General features: G+C 44.6%; 1 protein-coding gene across 1 annotated transcript in view; it reads left to right on the top strand.

Annotated features, from left to right (window-relative positions):
* Positions 1–1,953: 1,953 nt before the first annotated feature.
* LOC118366690 (interferon alpha/beta receptor 1a) overlaps positions 1,954–20,901 on the top strand; it is a 28,510-nt gene continuing 9,562 nt past the window's right edge. The window contains exons 1-3 of the mRNA XM_052492821.1: positions 1,954–2,166; positions 11,941–12,067; positions 17,248–17,432. Of these exons, the coding sequence (XP_052348781.1) occupies positions 2,115–2,166; positions 11,941–12,067; positions 17,248–17,432 (364 nt within the window). The 5' untranslated portion in view covers positions 1,954–2,114. The remainder of the gene's footprint in view (positions 2,167–11,940; positions 12,068–17,247; positions 17,433–20,901) is intronic.

Below are 20,901 nucleotides of genomic sequence, written 5' to 3'. Positions count from 1 at the left end.
CCACAGCCTCTCATTCCACAGCCTCTCGTTCAACAGCCTCTCGTTCCACAGCCTCTCGTTCCACAGCCTCTCGTTCAACAGCCTCTCGTTCAACAGCCTCTCGTTCCACAGCCTCTCGTTCCACAGCCTCTCGTTCCACAGCCTCTCGTTCCACAGCCTCTCGTTCAACAGCCTCTCGTTCAACAGCCTCTCGTTCCACAGCCTCTCGTTCAACAGCCTCTCGTTCAACAGCCTCTCGTTCAACAGCCTCTCGTTCCACAGCCTCTCGTTCCACAGCCTCTCGTTCAACAGCCTCTCGTTCAACAGCCTCTCGTTCAACAGCCTCTCGTTCCACAGCCTCTCGTTCCACAGCCTCTCGTTCCACAGCCTAGGGTTTAGTGTAATATTTAGTCACAGTATTGTGCTGGATTTACTGTCGGTGCCGGAGATGGCTGCCGTTTTACGGGCTACTAATCAATTGTGCTATTAAAGTTTTTTTTGCGTTATTTGTAAGTTATTTTGTATATAATGTTTCTGCCACCGTCTCTTATGACCAAAAAGAGCTTCTGGAAATCAGGACAGCGATTACTCACCTCGTACTGGACAAGATGTTTTCTTTAACGAGTCGAACGTAAAAGATTTACTTCAGACACACGACAAGGCCCACATCCCCATCATTCACATGAAGAAGATATCTGGGAAGTAGGTCGGGGTCTTTGTAAGGATCCGACAACGAGTAATCTTCCTCTATCATCAGTCCTATTAATAATATATATAATAATAATAATAATAATAATATATATAATTAGCCAATAATATATATAATAATAATAATAATAATAATATATAATATATATAATTAGCCAACATGCAATCATTGTGTAATAAAATGGATGAGCTCCGATCAAAACTATCCTACCAACGGGACATTATGGGGCATATGTTCTTAACTGACTTGCCTAGTAAAATAAAGGTAAAAAAATAAAAAATTAAAAAATAAAAATACAATAAAAAATAAAACAAAAAATAAACTGTAATATCTTATGTTTCACTGAGTCATGGCTGAACGACGACATGGATAACATACCACTGGCTGGGTTTTCCGTGCGTAGGCTAGATAGAACAGCTGTCTGTGTCCATTTGTAAATAACAGCTGGTGCATGAAATCTAATATTAAGGAAGTGGCCAAGCTTCCTGCCATCCAGGACCTCTATACCAGGCGGTGTCAGAGGAAGGCCCTAAGAATTGTCAAAGTCTCCAGCCACCCTAGTCATAGACTGTTCTCTCTGCTACCGCACAACAAGCGGTACCGGAGCGCCAAGTCTAGGTCCAAGAGGCTTCAGAACAGCTTCTACCCCCCAAGCCATAAGACTCCTGAACAGCGAATCAAATGGCTACCCAGACTATTTGCATTGCCCCCCTTTTTTTTACACTGCTGCTTCTCTCTGTTTATTATCTATGCATAGTCACTTTAACTCTACCTACTTGTACATATTACCTCAATTACCTCAACTAACCTGTGCCCCCGCACATTGACCCTGTACTGGTACCCTCTGTATATAGCCTCGCTACTGTTATTTTCCTGCTGCTCTTTAATTATTTTTACAAGCATGCATAATAACAAATCAACATGCTATATTAATATATGAACCTGGTGAAATTCACAAAGTATTTTAACAACTGTTACATTAACCCCTCCTGAATTTCACCAACCTTGTAAAACTAAACAAAATAATCTACCAAGCATAAAATAAAATAAATTTAACTATTGTTGCAAACTAACTAGCTAGCTACACATCTAACTGTCCATCTATGTATTTACCAATATCTGATTATCCATTGATCTCATCCATGTCTTGACGACTGTGTCGCAAACTACGTACAAAAAACGTAATCACGTAGGACCAATCAGAGTAAAGTTACTGAGTTCTGACGTCATTCATACATCTCGATATAAGTAATTTCGTTGGCGTCCATATCGGTTTGTTTATCCGGTGATGTTCCCTTGAACCGGGACCAAATCAACGGGCCACAGCAACTAAAGCTGGGAGTGGGGAAATGAACGATCTGTGAAGGTATTTTTTGGGGGGGGGAAACGTACCGTTGGATTACTTGTTAAATAATCATTATTCATCATGAAGGTGGGCTTTGCACTCGTTCTCCTCTGGTCTCTCCCAATAACCAATGGTAAGTACAGCAACTAGCTCATTTAGCCGTAGTTAGAGATCCCTGTAAATGGATAGTTAACGTTACCTTCGGTCAAACTCGGTGGGTTTATATCGACTTGATTTGTAATTATCTGAGAGCTATTTAAACATTAGTTTCTAATGGCGGGTGGTACGTCAGTGGCTGAAACCCGTGTGTTTAACTACATGAATATAGATGTCGACCGGATGATGTATATGGATACAATATTGTTATGTCTTCGCCTACACTGACTGGGTGTGTTCGCAAATTCACTGTGGAGTGTCAGATGGTGCTCCGGACGTTTTAGAAAATTCAGAGCATTTGTCAGATGTACCTTTTAAAAAAAAAAAAAAAATTAGGAGTGCTCTGGTTCGGGGTGTAAGGGTTGCTCCAAGCATTCAGACCACACATGCTAGTTACTTCCACCTTCTGACCATTTTTCTGTCGCCCGAGCAGAGCTGCTTAGTCTGTTAGCCACACGGCCATATTTTCACGTTTACAGCGCTTGTTAACGGGAAACGGACGGACTGCCGTCACCGGTGCGAAGTAGCTCGCTATCAGCTTCTCTGAACACCTGTGTTTACACATTTGCGGCGTCTTGTCTTTGTTTATACACTGAAAAATAATGTCGGCTGCAACTGCGTTCACCTTTTTAAAACCGTGTACAGTAAGTATTGATTTGGATGTGATATGCAAGTAAATGGATTTGTTTCTAGAGCCGTGCCGCAATTGGGAATCGATTCACGCTTACATTGAGTTTTTTTCTTTTATTTAACCAGGTAGGCCAGTTGAGAACAAGTTCTCATTTACAACTGCGATCTGGCCAAGATAAAGCAAAGCAGTGTGACATGAACAACAACACAGAGTCAGTCGGGTTGTCAGGGTAGCCTAGTGGTTAGAACGTTGGGCTAATAACCAGAAGGTTGCAAGTTCAAATCCCCGAGCTGACTGTCGTTCTGCCCCTGAACAAGGCAGTTAACCCACTGTTCCTAGGCCGTCATTGAAAATAAGAATTTGTTCTTAACTGACTTGCCTTGTTAAATAAAGTTTTTTTTTTTAAAGAGTTAAAAGAATTAAACACTGGAATGAAAGATGTGCAAGTAGAGATACTGGGGTGCAAAGGAGCAACAAAAAAACAATCTAGTGAAATAATATACCTGCTACGCGTGGGTGCTGCTATGGTGACCAGTGAGCTGAGATAAGGCGGGGCTTTACCCCCTTACAAAAATACCTATGGAGGACCTGGAGCCAGTGGGTTTGGCGAGGAATATGTAGTGAGGGCCAGCCAACGAGAGCATACAGGTCGCAGTGGTGGGTCGTATATGGGGCTTTGGTGACAAAACGGATGGCACTGTGATAGACAGCATCCAATTTGCTGAGTAGAGTGTTGCAGGCTATTTTGTAAATGACAACGCCTAAGTCTTTACAAAGTTTTACTAGGGTAGAGGTGTACAGAATGGTGTCGTCTGCGTAGGGGTGGATCAGAGAATCACCAGCCGCAAGAGCGATGTTTTATGTATACAGAGAAAAGTCTGCATGTGAATTGAACCCTGTGACACCCCCATAGAGACTGCCAGAGGTCCGGACAACAAGCCATGTGAACTCTATCTGAGAAGTAGTTGGTGAACCAGGCGAGGCAGAAACCAAGGCTGTTGAGTCTACTGATAAGAATGTTGTGATTGACAGAGTCGAAAGCCTTGGCCAGGTCGATGAATACGGCTGTACAGTAATGTCTCTTATCGATGGCGGTTACGATATCGTTTAGGACCTTGACCGTGGCTGAGGTGCACCCATGACCAGCTCTAAAACCAGATTGCATAGTGGAGAAGGTACGGTGGGATTCGAAATGGTCAGTGATCTGTTTGTTGACTTGGCTTTGGAAGACCTTCGAAAGGCAGGGTAAGATAGATCTAGGTCTGTAATAGTTTGGGTCTAGGGTGTCTTCCCCCTTTGAAGAGGGGGATGACCGCGGCAGCTTTCCAATCTTTGGGTCTCTCAGACGATATGAGAGGTTGAACAGGCTAATAATAGGGGTTGCAACAATTGTGACGGATAATTTTGGACGTTCCTGATTGTCTAGCCCAGCTGATTTGTAGCGGTACAGATTTTTCCCCACTTTCAGAACATCAACATGTTTTAATGGGGCATGCTTACTTAAGATGGTGAGGAAAGCACTTTTAAAGAATAACCAGGCATCCTCTGTCTGTGTGTGTGTGTGTATTTTTATTTATTATTTAACTAAGCAAGTCAGTTAAGAGCAAATCTTATTTGCAATGACAGCCAAACCCGGATGACGCTGGGCCAGTTGTGCGCCTCCCTATGGGACTCCCAATCACGGCCGGTTGTGATACAGCCTGAAATTGAACCAGGGTCTGTAGTGACGCCTCTAGCACTGAGATGCAGTGCCTTAGACCGCTGCGCCACTCGGGAGACTGAGGTTCATACAGAAATGGCTTGTTGATCGTGTGGAAGAACTTGACTGACCTGCACGGAGCCCTGACCCCAACCCCATCGATCACCTTTGGGATGAATTGGAATGCCGACTGCAAGCCAGGCCTGATCGCCCAACATCAGTGCCTGACCTCAGAAGTGCTCTTGTGGCTGAATGAAAGCAAGTCCCCGCAGCAATGTTCCAACATCTAGTGGAACCCTTTCCCAGAAGAGTGGAGACTGCTGCTATAACAAAGGGGGAACCAACTCCATATTAATGCCCATGATTTTGGAATGAGATGTTTGACTAGCAGGTGTCCACATACCTTTGGCCATGTGGTGTATTTTAAAATGTGTCTTTCATGAGGGAGGATAATGAAAGGTCACAGAAGTTCTAACTTTACTTGTTACTATCAATTTGTTTTACTGATATTTTGTTTAGGAATTATTAATTGATTAAAACAATTCCATGACCAAATCGGTAACGGAATTTATGGAAAAAATCGGTAACGGGTTTTATGGAAAAAAAATCGGTAATTTCTGCCATTGATTTGGCTACATTTGGAATTCATAGTCACACCATTGTTGGGTTCACGAATTTGGACAGACAGTACAATAAACATTACAGTACACATTAGATCACACGAGTTGAGTACACTGTGTTTTAATTTGTATTTTTTTTACCTTTATTTAACTAGGCAAGTCGGTTAAGAACAAATTCTTCTTTTCAATGACTGCCTAGGAACAGTGGGTTAACTGCCTTGTTCAGGGGCAGAACGACAGATCTTTACCTTGTCAGCTCGGGGATTTGAACTTGCAACCTTTCGCTTACTGGTCCAATGCTCTGACCACTAGGCCACCCTGCCGCCGGAGCTGTACTTTTATGGCCAAAATTGTAAAACATAGATGTCGATGCTTGGTTCAGATTTGGTCCGGACAACACACATATTTTAGGATATTTGCGCATTGGTGCTCCGGTGTAAAAGCAATCCTCGTCACATAGCAAAATATTTATTCCCATATGCGCGTAAAATGGTCGACACTGTAGAGCCCTGCATAGGATATACATCACCATGAAGAGAATAACATTCATATCCATAATTAATTATGCATTTCTGTGTAGTACAGACCAGAGACCCGTAATTAAATTCTGTTACTGGGTGTAAATCCACTTTATTTACTGTAGTTCAATAACTGAAAATATATATTGTCAGTCATTTGGCATTCATTTGGCATTCATTTGGCATTCATTTGGCAATTCATTTGGCAATTCATTTGGGCATTCATTTGGGCATTCATTTGGGCATTCATTTTGAAGTGAAAAATCTTGAGTCCCAGTTTAATGCTGTCACCGTGGAATTGCCCTGTAGCCTAAGACCCTCTAGCAACCTTTTTAATAGAATTGGAGAGGTTAGGCCAGGGAAGAGGAACTAAAGTCAGCCTAGAGTTTCCTGAATTCCAATGTTCCAAATCTGTTTCAGTGCTTCAGTGACAGTTTGGAAAGTTATGCTGTTCTCCACGCTGTACAATTCCTTTATGGTTGAGTCACTTTCTGGATCTCGGATGTGTCATACTTCATGTTCGATGTACTGTTATTTACATTGTCATCAGCAGTTTAACTGGTTTCATTGTAGCCAAGCTATTTATAGCCTGGGATGATTCCCGAAACCATGGTTAGCTTTCTGTCACACCCTCATACTTTATTTTATAACTCAAACACCGTGGACTCTGTTTCGGAGTGCAAAGGCTGAGTTAGAGGAAACGTCATAACCAGTCATAGTCATGCACAGAACAAATTAGGCAACAGGAGGATCTCGATCCAGGATTGGATTGAATGTCTCCACAGTGACCAATAAACTTAATCTTGACATCTAGCCACTTAGTTAGCAAATCAAATGCATAGCTGGAGACCCTGAGCTGGATATAATTTGACACATCTTAGATTTCTTATAGTTATACTTGGTTTAGCAGGCACCCCGACTGTGCCCCCTCCCTGATTTAGAAAGAGGGAAAAAAGATACAGATTTGAGTCCGAGGGTGCACTGAAGCTTAGCACACACAGATGTTAGGGGAACTGTTCCCTCTAAATTAGATGCCCCCCTCTCCCCATCCGATGCAACATCCTGTTGAGGCATTGGGTCTCAGTCAAGCAAGCTCTACAAGGTTTTTCCACACCAGCAGGAGTGGAAAATATCTCAGATTTTGTTCTGGCCATTCTCACACACACATTCTCAAGTACATTATTTTGGGGGGAAAGAAGGTTTGAAATGCTTTTTAAATTTGTACACTTTTTTTTTTGGGGGGGATTATGCTGAAAGTGGCAATTTTAGGCTCTTAAGATATATACATGCCTTATGATTACTGTATCATTATACTCCTTATAGTGTACTCTAACATATGGAGAAGCCTGTCTTGATTCTTAAGTAAAAATGTTAACATGAATTTGTTAATCTAAAAAAAAAAATATCAATACAAACACCCTTTTTTTGGAACAATATTATAGTAGTTTCTGTTGGCTCAACTATAGTGTGCATTGTTTTTGCAGTTCAATTGTTAAATTCAAATCTCTCTACTGTCATATCTAAGCCAATATGACACCAATATCGATTAACATTTGCAAATCAACTTGACAGGCGGAACACGACACACCGCCTCTCGTCATGATCCGTCCGGCTGTTACAGAGAACCATTATACCAGATTTTTGGCAAGGTCGCTAGCATTAGGGTATTCGGACAAGGTCGCTAGCATTAGGGTATTCGGGCAAGGTCGCTAGCATTAGGGTATTCGGGCAAGGTCGCTAGCATTAGGGTATTCGGGCAAGGTCGCTAGCATTAGGGTATTCGGGCAAGGTCGCTAGCATTAGGGTATTCGGGCAAGGTCGCTAGCATTAGGGTATTCGGGCAAGGTCGCTAGCATTAGGGTATTCGGGCAAGGTCGCTAGCATTAGGGTATTCGGGCAAGGTCGCTAGCATTAGGGTATTCGGGCAAGGTCGCTAGCATTAGGGTATTCGGGCAAGGTCGCTAGCATTAGGGTATTCGGGCAAGGTCGCTAGCATTAGGGTATTCGGGCAAGGTCGCTAGCATTAGGGTATTCGGGCAAGGTCGCTAGCATTAGGGTATTCGGGCAAGGTCGCTAGCATTAGGGTATTCGGGCAAGGTCGCTAGCATTAGGGTATTCGGGCAAGGTCGCTAGCATTAGGGTATTCGGGCAAGGTCGCTAGCATTAGGGTATTCGGGCAAGGTCGCTAGCATTAGGGTATTCGGGCAAGGTCGCTAGCATTAGGGTATTCGGGCAAGGTCGCTAGCATTAGGGTATTCGGGCACTTGTAAAAAAAATATATATATATTTTTTATATATAGAGAGTAAATCCATTTGAACTGAACAGGTTTTTGGTGCAACCATTTTTATTAAATTCACAATGTGTGTCTCATGGGCACATTTCTGATCATTTAAAAACTAAGGATGTGCTACTTTTTTATTTTCTTTTAGCATTCCTAACAATGCTGACATCTTTCAGCCCTATCTCAGAGTTCTAAACCGGTCGACCAACTCAGTTGCTACGCAACAGTATCAGCTAGCATCTGTCAAGGTAACACCAGTTGGATGAGATGCAAAGGAAGATTGATGATTTTTTTTTTTTTTTTTTTACAATTTAATTCGTTTACACAATACCCAATAATGACAAAGCAATTTTTCAGACCCTTTACTCAGTACTTTGTTGAAGCAGCTTTGGCAGCGATTACAGCCTCTAGTCGTCTTGGGTTTGATGCTACAAGCTTGGCACACCTGTATTTGGGGAGTTTCTCCCATTCTTCTCTCCAGATCCTCTCAAGCTCTCAGGTTGGATGGGGAGTGTTGCTGCACATTTATTTTCAGGTCTCTCCAGAGATGTTCGATCGGGTTCAAGTCCGGGCTCTGTCTGAGCCACTCAAGGACATTCAGAGACTTGTCTCGAAGCCACTACTGTGTTGTCTTGGCTGTGTGCTTATGGTCGTTGTCCTGTTGAAAGGTGAACCTTCGCCCCAGTCTGAGGTGCTGAGGGCTCTGGAGCAGGTTTTCATTTAGGATCTCTCTGTACTTTGCTCCATTCATCTTTGCCTCTCCTGACTAGACTCCCAGTCTTTGGTGCTGAAAAACATCCCCACAGCATTATCCTGCCACGACCATGCTTCACCGTGGGGATGGTGCTAGGTTTCCTCCAGACGTGACATTTGGCATTCAGGCCATAAAGCTCAATCTTGGTTTCATCAGATCAGATAATCTTGTTTCTCATTGTCAGTCCTTTAGGTGCCTTTTGGCCAACTGCAAGCGGGCTGTCATGTGCCTTTTATTTTTTCGTCTGGCCACTACTGTAAAGGCCTGATTGGTGGAATGCTGCGGAGATGGAAGAACCTTCCAAAAGGACAACCATCTCCACAGAGGAACTCTGGAGACCTGTCAGTGACCATCAGGTTCTTGGTCAGATCCCCGATTGCTCAGTTTGGCCGGGCTGACAACTTTAGGAGGAGTCTTGGTAGTTCCGAACTGCTTTAATTTAAGAATGATGGAGGCCACAGTGTTCTTGGGGACCAGAATTTCTGTTGGTACCCTTCCCTAGACCTGTGGCTTGACACAGTCCTGTCTCTGAGCTCCTTTTTGACCTCGTGGCTTGTCTTTTTGCTCTGACATGCTCTATCAACTGTGGGTCCTTTTATCTAGACAGGTGTGCCTTTCCAAATCTTGTCCAGTCAATTGAATTTACCACGTGGACTCCCAAGTTGCAGAAACATCTCAACATCATCATCCCTTGCTCGTGTGACGTGTGCAGTTAAACGCCATGCTTACTAACTTTGTTAGCGATGTGATAAAATGAGTGTTTTTGAACCCAACAACTGTTTTTAAGGAAAAAATAAATAACCAAAGATGACTAAACATTCAATCAGTACTGAAAATCCAACTTCTTGGGAAAAAAATGTGCTGTCATCACCAGACGGACCATTTTTAAATCAAGTTGATGCATCTATTACAGGGTTTGTAGCGTACCGCCTAGCGTCACTGCCCTGGGATATGACGGTCTTGGGTTCGATATGTAGACAATTCTCTTTCGTGTGTAATGAGCCTATAGCCTGCTGTTCCATCTTGAGTTTTCATTTGAAGCATGTTGCTATACGTGGCTCGTTTTGGATCATTTGCAAAGACATTGGCAACTTTATTGTAGTCAAATTTTGTTCTCAAGTTATTGCAGTCACAGAGCAACCAGATAAAACCATGTGATTTAATGTTTAGCGCAAATCTTCTAATGGATGAAGTGACGCGGGAGGCCAAAAAAAAGCATCTCACGATGCACTTAGCTGTTCTGCAAGGGGTCTGAGGCAGCCGTTAGATCACAAGTGTTTTCAAGTGCAACGCATAGGTGGAGTTCGTATTGTTGTCCTCAGGCATTTCCTTTTTCGGCTTCCGACCAATTTGAATACTCTACAAGTACATAACATTTCCAGAGTGGGCTCTGCTAATTCTGTGTGAATCAGTTTATGAGCACCACCAACACAGTGAATGGGGAAAATGGATTCAAAGTCGATCCAACTGCTGGTGACTTGCTGAATGTGCAATCCTAAAGGAGGGCTGTGATTGGTTAATGATCTATAATGTCCATTTATTTCTATGTAATAGATGGATCATATCATTATGACTACTCTGGAAATGTTTCTTCTGAAGAAGAGTATATTGTTTACAAACGGTATGTCTCTAAAAATAAGCTAAATCGAAAAGTGTCCTTTTGAGATATCAATATTTTTTATGTTGATTAAATGTGACAATTTTTTATATTTAAAATAGTCTAGACATACTCCATATTTGAGAGAACACAACAAGGAGTTATAATGACGCCAAGATGTCTATCATGTACGGTTTACAGATCATTAGGGTCTTAAATGGCCACTTTAATCATGTTTAAATGATAATAATAATAGTTTGCTACATAGGTAAACCGCATGATAAACATCCTTCCTCCCAATGCTGTTCCTATGTGAGAATTACAAGAACATTCTGACATACTGAAAATATTTCTCGCTGGCGTGGAATCGGCCAATAGAAACCCAGGCGTGGAATCGGCCAATAGAAACGCTGGCTGGCTAGTGAGGTCACTGTCATTGTTGCCAGTCTATTGTTTCTTTCTCACCACGGGTGTGTTTGCTTATTTGTTCTTCAGAGATTTTAAATATTGGATCAATTCCTCTTAGTTGAATATTTCATGTTGTCTACAGGACATGTGAATTGGTGGTTGGCTGTGAAGAAATAAAGTGTTGTGTATTTGGCTATGCCGGATTAAGTGATATGACATGCTATTCTATAAAATAATTTCTCCGTAATTAATATTACCTGATTGAGCTAATCATGTAAATGTAATTAACTAGAGTCGGGGCACCACAAAATAATATTTATAGAGCTGTTATCTTCCAAATAAACTCTTAAAGACCTAGTAATATTTTACATCAATAGCAGTCAATATTTAATCATCATCTTAATTCAGTCTCATCTGAAAGTTGTAAATTCTTGGTTATCTGCATGAACCCTGGCTAACAAGTTCATGCTCAAAGTTCAATGCTTCAAAGCTCATGCTGATGTTGGCTTCGTTCTGTAGTTATTACCTGAACCATTCTGACATCGGACCGTCGTCCTCACATCCTCGGAACAGAAGGTTATATTGTCGTCAAGGCTTTATATAGGAAGGGAGAGGAGGGTGTTTTTGAAAAGTTTTATAGTCCATGTCCCTTCACAGGGGAGGGCCACTGATTGAGCAGAGCCCTACCTTATAAAAACCCAAATCTCACATTTTAGAAGCCAAAATCACATTTCATCCCATCATGAATAATTTCTTATTCAAACATTTAAAATTGAACAACAATTCCATGTGAATCCGATAACTCTGATGTGTAGACTTTCCACTGTATAGTTTATGTCATCTTATCATTGATGAGAATGTCTCAGATGACAACCGAACTGACATCATATTCATTACGTACCACCGCATATGTTCAATTGGTCGGATTACCGGAATATAGTTCATTTCCCCCCACCTTCTGATGTTCCCAGAATCTCTATGTTATCCAAATGGGTTTGCAAATGTAACAGCAGTAGGGTAGAGAGAGGAAAAAGGGGGGAAGAGGTATTTGACTGTCATAAACCTACACCCTGGCCAACAGCATAAAGTATGCAAATGTTGAGGCTATTTTAACTTCAAAGTTTGCTGCCGAATCAGTTGATTATATCCAACTCCCATCATGTAACATATAAACAACACTGTACCAAACAGTGAAGAACTATTCAGTGACCCGGTCTGCCTGTCTTACTCTCTGTGTTCCAGTGCTTGCAGAGCTGCCTCAACCTCAGAACCTGACTCTGCTCACCCAGAACACACAGTATGTACTGACGTGGGACTGGGACCAGACGACCACAGGCAACTCTGTTACCTTCACTGTAGAGTACATGGCGTAAGTCACCAGATGCACTCACACCAGACCCCTCCTACATGTCATACTGTAGTTCACCTCCCCTCCTACATGTCACATACTGTAGTTCACCTCCCCTCCTACATGTCACATACTGTAGTTCACCTCCCCTCCTACATGTCACATACTGTAGTTCACCTCCCCCTCCTACATGTCACATACTGTAGTTCACCTCCTACATGTCACATACTGTAGTTCACCTCCCCTCCTACATGTCACATACTGTAGTTCACCTCCCCCTCCTACATGTCACATACTGTAGTTCACCTCCTACATGTCACATACTGTAGTTCACCTCCCCTCCTACATGTCACATACTGTAGTTCACCTCCCCTCCTACATGTCACATACTGTAGTTCACCTCCCCTCCTACATGTCACATACTGTAGTTCACCTCCCCTCCTACATGTCACATACTGTAGTTCACCTCCTACATGTCACATACTGTAGTTCACCTCCTACATGTCACATACTGTAGTTCACCTCCCCTCCTACATGTCACATACTGTAGTTCACCTCCCCTCCTACATGTCACATACTGTAGTTCACCTCCCCTCCTACATGTCACATACTGTAGTTCACATCCCCTCCTACATGTCACATACTGTAGTTCACCTCCCCTCCTACATGTCACATACTGTAGTTCACCTCCCCTCCTACATGTCACATACTGTAGTTCACCTCCCCTCCTACACGTCATACTGTATTTCACCTCCCCTCCTACATGTCACATACTGTAGTTCACCTCCCCCTCCTACATGTCACATACTGTAGTTCACCTCCCCTCCTACATGTCACATACTGTAGTTCACCTCCCCCTCCTACATGTCACATACTGTAGTTCACCTCCCCTCCTACATGTCACATACTGTAGTTCACCTCCCCTCCTACATGTCACATACTGTAGTTCACCTCCCCCTCCTACATGTCACATACTGTATTTCACCTCCCCTCCTACATGTCACATACTGTAGTTCACATCCCCCTCCTACATGTCACATACTGTAGTTCACCTCCCCTCCTACATGTCACATACTGTAGTTCACCTCCCCCTCCTACATGTCACATACTGTAGTTCACCTCCCCCTCCTACATGTCACATACTGTAGTTCACCTCCCCTCCTACATGTCACATACTGTAGTTTACCTCCCCTCCTACATGTCACATACTGTAGTTCACCTCCCCTCCTACATGTCACATACTGTAGTTCACCTCCCCCTCCTACATGTCACATACTGTAGTTCACCTCCCCTCCTACATGTCACATACTGTCGTTCACCTCACCTCCTACATGTCACATACTGTAGTTCACCTCCCCTCCTACATGTCACATACTGTAGTTCACCTCCCCTCCTACATGTCACATACTGTAGTTCACCTCCCCCTCCTACATGTCACATACTGTATTTCACCTCCCCCTCCTACATGTCACATACTGTATTTCACCTCCCACTCCTACATGTCACATACTGTATTTCACCTCCCCCTCCTACATGTCACATACTGTAGTTCACCTCCCCCTCCTACATGTCACATACTGTACTGTAGTTCACCTCCCCCTCCTACATGTCACATACTGTACTGTAGTTCACCTCCCCCTCCTACATGTCACATGATACTGTAGTTCACCTCCCCTCCTACATGTCACATGATACTGTAGTTCACCTCCCCCTCCTACATGTCACATACTGTATTTCACCTCCCCTCCTACATGTCACATACTGTATTTCACCTCCCCCTCCTACATGTCACATACTGTAGTTCACCTCCCCTCCTACATGTCACATACTGTATTTCACCTCCCCCTCCTACATGTCACATACTGTAGTTCACCTCCCCCTCCTGCATGTCACATGATACTGTAGTTCACCTCCCCCTCCTACATGTCACATGATACTGTAGTTCACCTCCCCCTCCTACATGTCACATACTGTAGTTCACCTCCTACATGTCACATACTGTAGTTCACCTCCCCCTCCTACATGTCACATACTGTAGTTCACCTCCCCCTCCTACATGTCACATACTGTATTTCACCTCCCCCTCCTACATGTCACATACTGTAGTTCACCTCCCCTCCTACATGTCACATACTGTAGTTCACCTCCCCCTCCTACATGTCACATACTGTAGTTCACCTCCCCTCCTACATGTCACATACTGTAGTTCACCTCCTCTCCTACATGTCACATACTGTAGTTCACCTCCCCCTCCTACATGTCACATACTGTAGTTCACCTCCCCTCCTACATGTCACATACTGTAGTTCACCTCCCCCTTCCTACATGTCACATACTGTAGTTCACCTCCCCTCCTACATGTCACATACTGTAGTTCACCTCCCCTCCTACATGTCACATACTGTAGTTCACCTCCCCTCCTACATGTCACATACTGTAGTTCACCTCCCCTCCTACATGTCACATACTGTATTTCACCTCCCCTCCTACATGTCACATACTGTAGTTCACCTCCCCTCCTACATGTCATACTGTAGTTCACCTCCCCTCCTACATGTCACATACTGTAGTTCACCTCCCCTCCTACATGTCACATACTGTAGTTCACCTCCCCTCCTACATGTCACATACTGTACTGTATTTCACCTCCCCTCCTACATGTCACATACTGCACTGTAGTTCACCTCCCCCTCCTACATGTCACATACTGTATTTCACCTCCCCCTCCTACATGTCACATGATACTGTAGTTCACCTCCCCTCCTACATGTCACATACTGTAGTTCACCTCCCCTCCTACATGTCACATACTGTATTTCACCTCCCCTCCTACATGTCACATACTGTAGTTCACCTCCCCCTCCTACATGTCACATACTGTAGTTCACCTCCCCCTCCTACATGTCACATACTGTAGTTCACCTCCCCCTCCTACATGTCACATACTGTAGTTCACCTCCCCTCCTACATGTCACATACTGTATTTCACCTCCCCCTCATACATGTCACATACTGTAGTTCACCTCCCCCTCCTACATGTCACATACTGTAGTTCACCTCCCCTCCTACATGTCACATACTGTAGTTCACCTCCCCTCCTACATGTCACATACTGTAGTTCACCTCCCCTCCTACATGTCACATACTGTAGTTCACCTCCCCTCCTACATGTCACATACTGTAGTTCACCTCCCCTCCTACATGTCACATACTGTAGTTCACCTCCCCCTCCTACATGTCACATACTGTAGTTCACCTCCCCTCCTACATGTCACATACTGTAGTTCACCTCCCCTCCTACATGTCACATACTGTAGTTCACCTCCCCTCCTACATGTCACATACTGTAGTTCACCTCCCCTCCTACATGTCACATACTGTAGTTCACCTCCCCTCCTACATGTCACATACTGTAGTTCACCTCCCCTACTACATGTCACATACTGTAGTTCACCTCCCCTCCTACATGTCACATACTGTAGTTCACCTCCCCTCCTACATGTCACATACTGTAGTTCACCTCCTACATGTCACATACTGTAGTTCACCTCCTACATGTCACATACTGTAGTTCACCTCCCCTCCTACATGTCACATACTGTAGTTCACCTCCCCTCCTACATGTCACATACTGTAGTTCACCTCCCCTCCTACATGTCACATACTGTAGTTCACATCCCCTCCTACATGTCACATACTGTAGTTCACCTCCCCTCCTACATGTCACATACTGTAGTTCACCTCCCCTCCTACATGTCACATACTGTAGTTCACCTCCCCTCCTACACGTCATACTGTATTTCACCTCCCCTCCTACATGTCACATACTGTAGTTCACCTCCCCCTCCTACATGTCACATACTGTAGTTCACCTCCCCTCCTACATGTCACATACTGTAGTTCACCTCCCCCTCCTACATGTCACATACTGTAGTTCACCTCCCCCTCCTACATGTCACATACTGTAGTTCACCTCCCCTCCTACATGTCACATACTGTAGTTCACCTCCCCCTCCTACATGTCACATACTGTATTTCACCTCCCCTCCTACATGTCACATACTGTAGTTCACATCCCCCTCCTACATGTCACATACTGTAGTTCACCTCCCCTCCTACATGTCACATACTGTAGTTCACCTCCCCTCCTACATGTCACATACTGTAGTTCACCTCCCCCTCCTACATGTCACATACTGTAGTTCACCTCCCCCTCCTACATGTCACATACTGTAGTTTACCTCCCCTCCTACATGTCACATACTGTAGTTCACCTCCCCTCCTACATGTCACATACTGTAGTTCACCTCCCCTCCTACATGTCACATACTGTAGTTCACCTCCCCTCCTACATGTCACATACTGTCGTTCACCTCACCTCCTACATGTCACATACTGTAGTTCACCTCCCCTCCTACATGTCACATACTGTAGTTCACCTCCCCCTCCTACATGTCACATACTGTATTTCACCTCCCCCTCCTACATGTCACATACTGTAGTTCACCTCCCCTCCTACATGTCACATACTGTAGTTCACCTCCCCTCCTACATGTCACATACTGTAGTTCACCTCCCCTCCTACATGTCACATACTGTAGTTCACCTCCCCTCCTACATGTCACATACTGTAGTTCACCTCCCCCTCCTACATGTCACATACTGTATTTCACCTCACCTCCTACATGTCACATACTGTAGTTCACCTCCCCTCCTACATGTCACATACTGTAGTTCACCTCCCCTCCTACATGTCACATACTGTAGTTCACCTCCCCTCCTACATGTCACATACTGTAGTTCACCTCCCCCTCCTACATGTCACATACTGTAGTTCACCTCCCCCTCCTACATGTCTTACTGTAGTTCACCTCCCCTCCTACATGTCACATACTGTAGTTCACCTCCCCCTCCTACATGTCACATACTGTATTTCACCTCCCCCTCCTACATGTCACATGATACTGTGTTTCACCTCCCCCTCCTACATGTCACATGATACTGTATTTCACCTCCCCTCCTACATGTCACATACTGTAGTTCACCTCCCCCTCCTACATGTCACATGATACTGTACTGTAGTTCACCTCCTACACCCAAATAGTGACTCGTCTGCTTTATTTTACCACCATGAGAGTCAAGATCTGGTATTAGGCCAAGACTGCCTCTCATCACTGACCCTCTCGCTCGCTCCCCAACAGGAAGTACAAGATGAAGATGAAGAAGAAGAACTGGAGCCGTGTGTGTGAAAGGACCACACGCACCCACTGTGACCTCACAGGTTCTGATCTGCACTACCTGGGAATGTACGTGCTCCGAGTCCGAGCCAGCGCCGACGGAGTCAACTCGGACTGGGTCAACAAAGACTTCTGTCCTGATATCGATGGTGAGAGGAATGGGAGAAGGCAGACAGACTTGGGCACAGATGGAAAAACTAATTGAGAGAAGAAAATCAACACAGTTGTGAACATTCACACATTTAAACACCCACCAACACACCCACTCACCAACACCTACACACCAACAACCACAAGCGTGTGTTGATTGAGTTTGAGTTTATTTTATTTTTACAGGGACAGTGCACATTAATCAACGTTTCAGTAAAAGTGCCGGTTTTAGCCAGCCGGCTAATTTTCAACCTCAGTCCCTGGGCAGGTTATTAAAAACAATTACAATATAGACTAGCAACATAGAACAAGCAAGATGTGGCATACAGACAGAGCAACATAGGACAAGCAAGATGTAGCATACAGACAAAGCAATATAGGACAAGCAAGACGTAGCATACAGACAGAGCAACATAGGACAAGCAAGACGTAGCATACAGACAGAGCAACGTAGGACAAGCAAGACGTAGCATACAGGCAGAGCAACGTAGGACAAGCAAGACGTAGCATACAGACAGAGCAACGTAGGACAAGCAAGACGTAGCATACAGACAGAGCAACATAGGACAAGCAAGACGTAGCATACAGACAGAGCAACGTAGGACAAGCAAGACGTAGCATACAGACAGAGCAACGTAGGACAAGCAAGACGTAGCATACAGACAGAGCAACGTAGGACAAGCAAGACGTAGCATACAGACAAAGCAACGTAGGACAAGCAAGACGTAGCATACAGACAGAGCAACGTAGGACAAGCAAGACGTAGCATACAGACAGAGCAACGTAGGACAAGCAAGACGTAGCATACAGGCAGAGCAACGTAGGACAAGCAAGACGTAGCATACAGACAGAGCAACGTAGGACAAGCAAGACGTAGCATACAGGCAGAGCAACGTAGGACAAGCAAGACGTAGCATACAGACAGAGCAACGTAGGACAAGCAAGACGTAGCATACAGACAGAGCAACGTAGGACAAGCAAGACGTAGCATACAGACAGAGCAACGTAGGACAAGCAAGACGTAGCATACAGACAGAGCAACGTAGGACAAGCAAGACGTAGCATACAGACAGAGCAACGTAGGACAAGCAAGACGTAGCATACAGACAGAGCAACATAGGACAAGCAAGACGTAGCATACAGACAGAGCAACGTAGGACAAAAAGCAACAAGACAAAATTCATAAAAGCAACAGTGTTTCCACACCTCACAAGCGACAGACAACAGACAACATGGAAAGCGGTAATACACAGCTAGGGACCATGTTCACACATCTGATTGACCTTTAGCCAGGTCTTCAAGCATTTTGTGAAAGTGTGATTTTGCAGTTATGTGTGTCTGATGGCAGTGTATTCCAGACATGGGAAGCTCTCACAGAGAAAACGGATTCACTAAAGGTGCTTTTCCTTAAGGGAACTGTACAGTCACCTCTCATGGCAGACCTTGAGGATCTGCTGCCATATGTTTGGGTTTTCTGTTTAACAGAAGTACTGAGTGGAGAGGGAGCCAGGCCTTTTAGGATCTTGAATACAAGACATATGTCGGTGAATTGCACAAGATTTTTCCTGCTCAGGAGCTCATGCTTTCTGAGGATGTAACAGTGATGATGACTTGGGCTTTCTATCAAGCACTTGGAGAGCCTGCTTTTTGACAGACTGAATAGGTCTTAATGTTGTACGGCAAGCTTGGGCCCAACTAGTCGAGCAGTATGTTAAGTGCGGGAGTATCATAGATTTGAAGTACAGTTTTGCTACCTCTGTAGTCAAACAATGTTGTATAAATCGGAAATGAGCTAGGTTGAATTTGGTTATTTGGATTAACTTTTTCACATGCTTTTTTAAGAGGTTGGAATCAAGTATGATGCCAAGGTACTTAAAATCAGATATCACCTGGAGCTTCTTCCCTGACACACAGACATGTGGCTCAGTAGCATCTGTTGCCCTCTTTGTGAAAAACATGCAAACAGTTTATTTTCATTTCATTTTTCACATTGAGATGCAAACACGAATCGCATCTCTGCATGTCTGGCAGACACATCAGTGTGGATGACGGATCACCACCTCAAGCTGAACCTCGGCAAGACGGAGCTGCTCTTCCTCCCGGGGAAGGACTGCCCGTTCCATGATCTCGCCATCACGGTTGACAACTCCATTGTGTCCTCCTCCCAGAGCGCTAAGAACCTTGGCGTGATCCTGGACAACACCCTGTCGTTCTCAACTAACATCAAGGCGGTGGCCCGTTCCTGTAGGTTCATGCTCTACAACATCCGCAGAGTACGACCCTGCCTCACACAGGAAGCGGCGCAGGTCCTAATCCAGGCACTTGTCATCTCCCGTCTGGATTACTGCAACTCGCTGTTGGCTGGGCTCCCTGCCTGTGCCATTAAACCCCTACAACTCATCCAGAACGCCGCAGCCCGTCTGGTGTTCAACCTTCCCAAGTTCTCTCATGTCACCCCGCTCCTCCGCTCTCTCCACTGGCTTCCAGTTGAAGCTCGCATCCACTACAAGACCATGGTGCTTGCCTACGGAGCTGTGAGGGGAACGGCACCTCAGTACCTCCAGGCTCTGATCAGGCCCTACACCCAAACAAGGGCACTGCGTTCATCCACCTCTGGCCTGCTCGCCTCCCTACCACTGAGGAAGTACAGTTCCCGCTCAGCCCAGTCAAAACTGTTCGCTGTTCTGGCCCCCCAATGGTGGAACAAACTCCCTCACGACGCCAGGACAGCGGAGTCAATCACCACCTTCCGGAGACACCTGAAACCCCACCTCTTTAAGGAATACCTAGGATTAGGATAAGTAATCCTTCTCCCCCCTTAAAAGATTTAGATGCACTATTGTAAAGTGGCTGTTCCACTGGATGTCATAAGGTGAATGCACCAATTTGTAAGTCGCTCTGGATAAGAGCGTCTGCTAAATGACTTGAATGTAAATGTAAATGTAACACGAGTCACTGAGCCACTTTGTAACCTGGACCATTACAGTAGTGAGTCACTGAGCCACTTTGTAACCTGGACCATTACAGTAGTGAGTCACTGAGCCACTTTGTAACCTGGACCATTACAGTAGTGAGTCACTGAGCCACTTTGTAACCTGGACCATTACAGTAGTGAGTCACTGAGCCACTTTGTAACCTGGACCATTACAGTAGTGAGTCACTGAGCCACTATGCAACCTGGACCATTACAGTAGTGAGTCACTGAGCCACTATGTAACCATGGACCATTACAGTAGTGAGCCACTATGTAACCTGGACCATTACAGTAGTGAGTCACTGAGCCACTTTGTAACCTGGACCATTACAGTAGTGAGTCACTGAGCCACTTTGTAACCTGGACCGTTACAGTAGTGAGTCACTGAGCCACTTTGTAACCTGGACCATTACAGTAGTGAGCCACTATGTAACCTGGACCATTACAGTAGTGAGTCACTGAGCCACTTTGTAACCTGGACCATTACAGTAGTG

The sequence above is a fragment of the Oncorhynchus keta genome, chromosome 34, assembly GCF_023373465.1.
Source record: "Oncorhynchus keta strain PuntledgeMale-10-30-2019 chromosome 34, Oket_V2, whole genome shotgun sequence".
In the NCBI taxonomy this organism is placed as follows: Eukaryota; Metazoa; Chordata; class Actinopteri; order Salmoniformes; family Salmonidae; genus Oncorhynchus; species Oncorhynchus keta.
The sequence above is the reverse complement of the archived record's forward strand: the minus strand, read 5'-3'. Positions and strand labels throughout refer to the sequence as shown.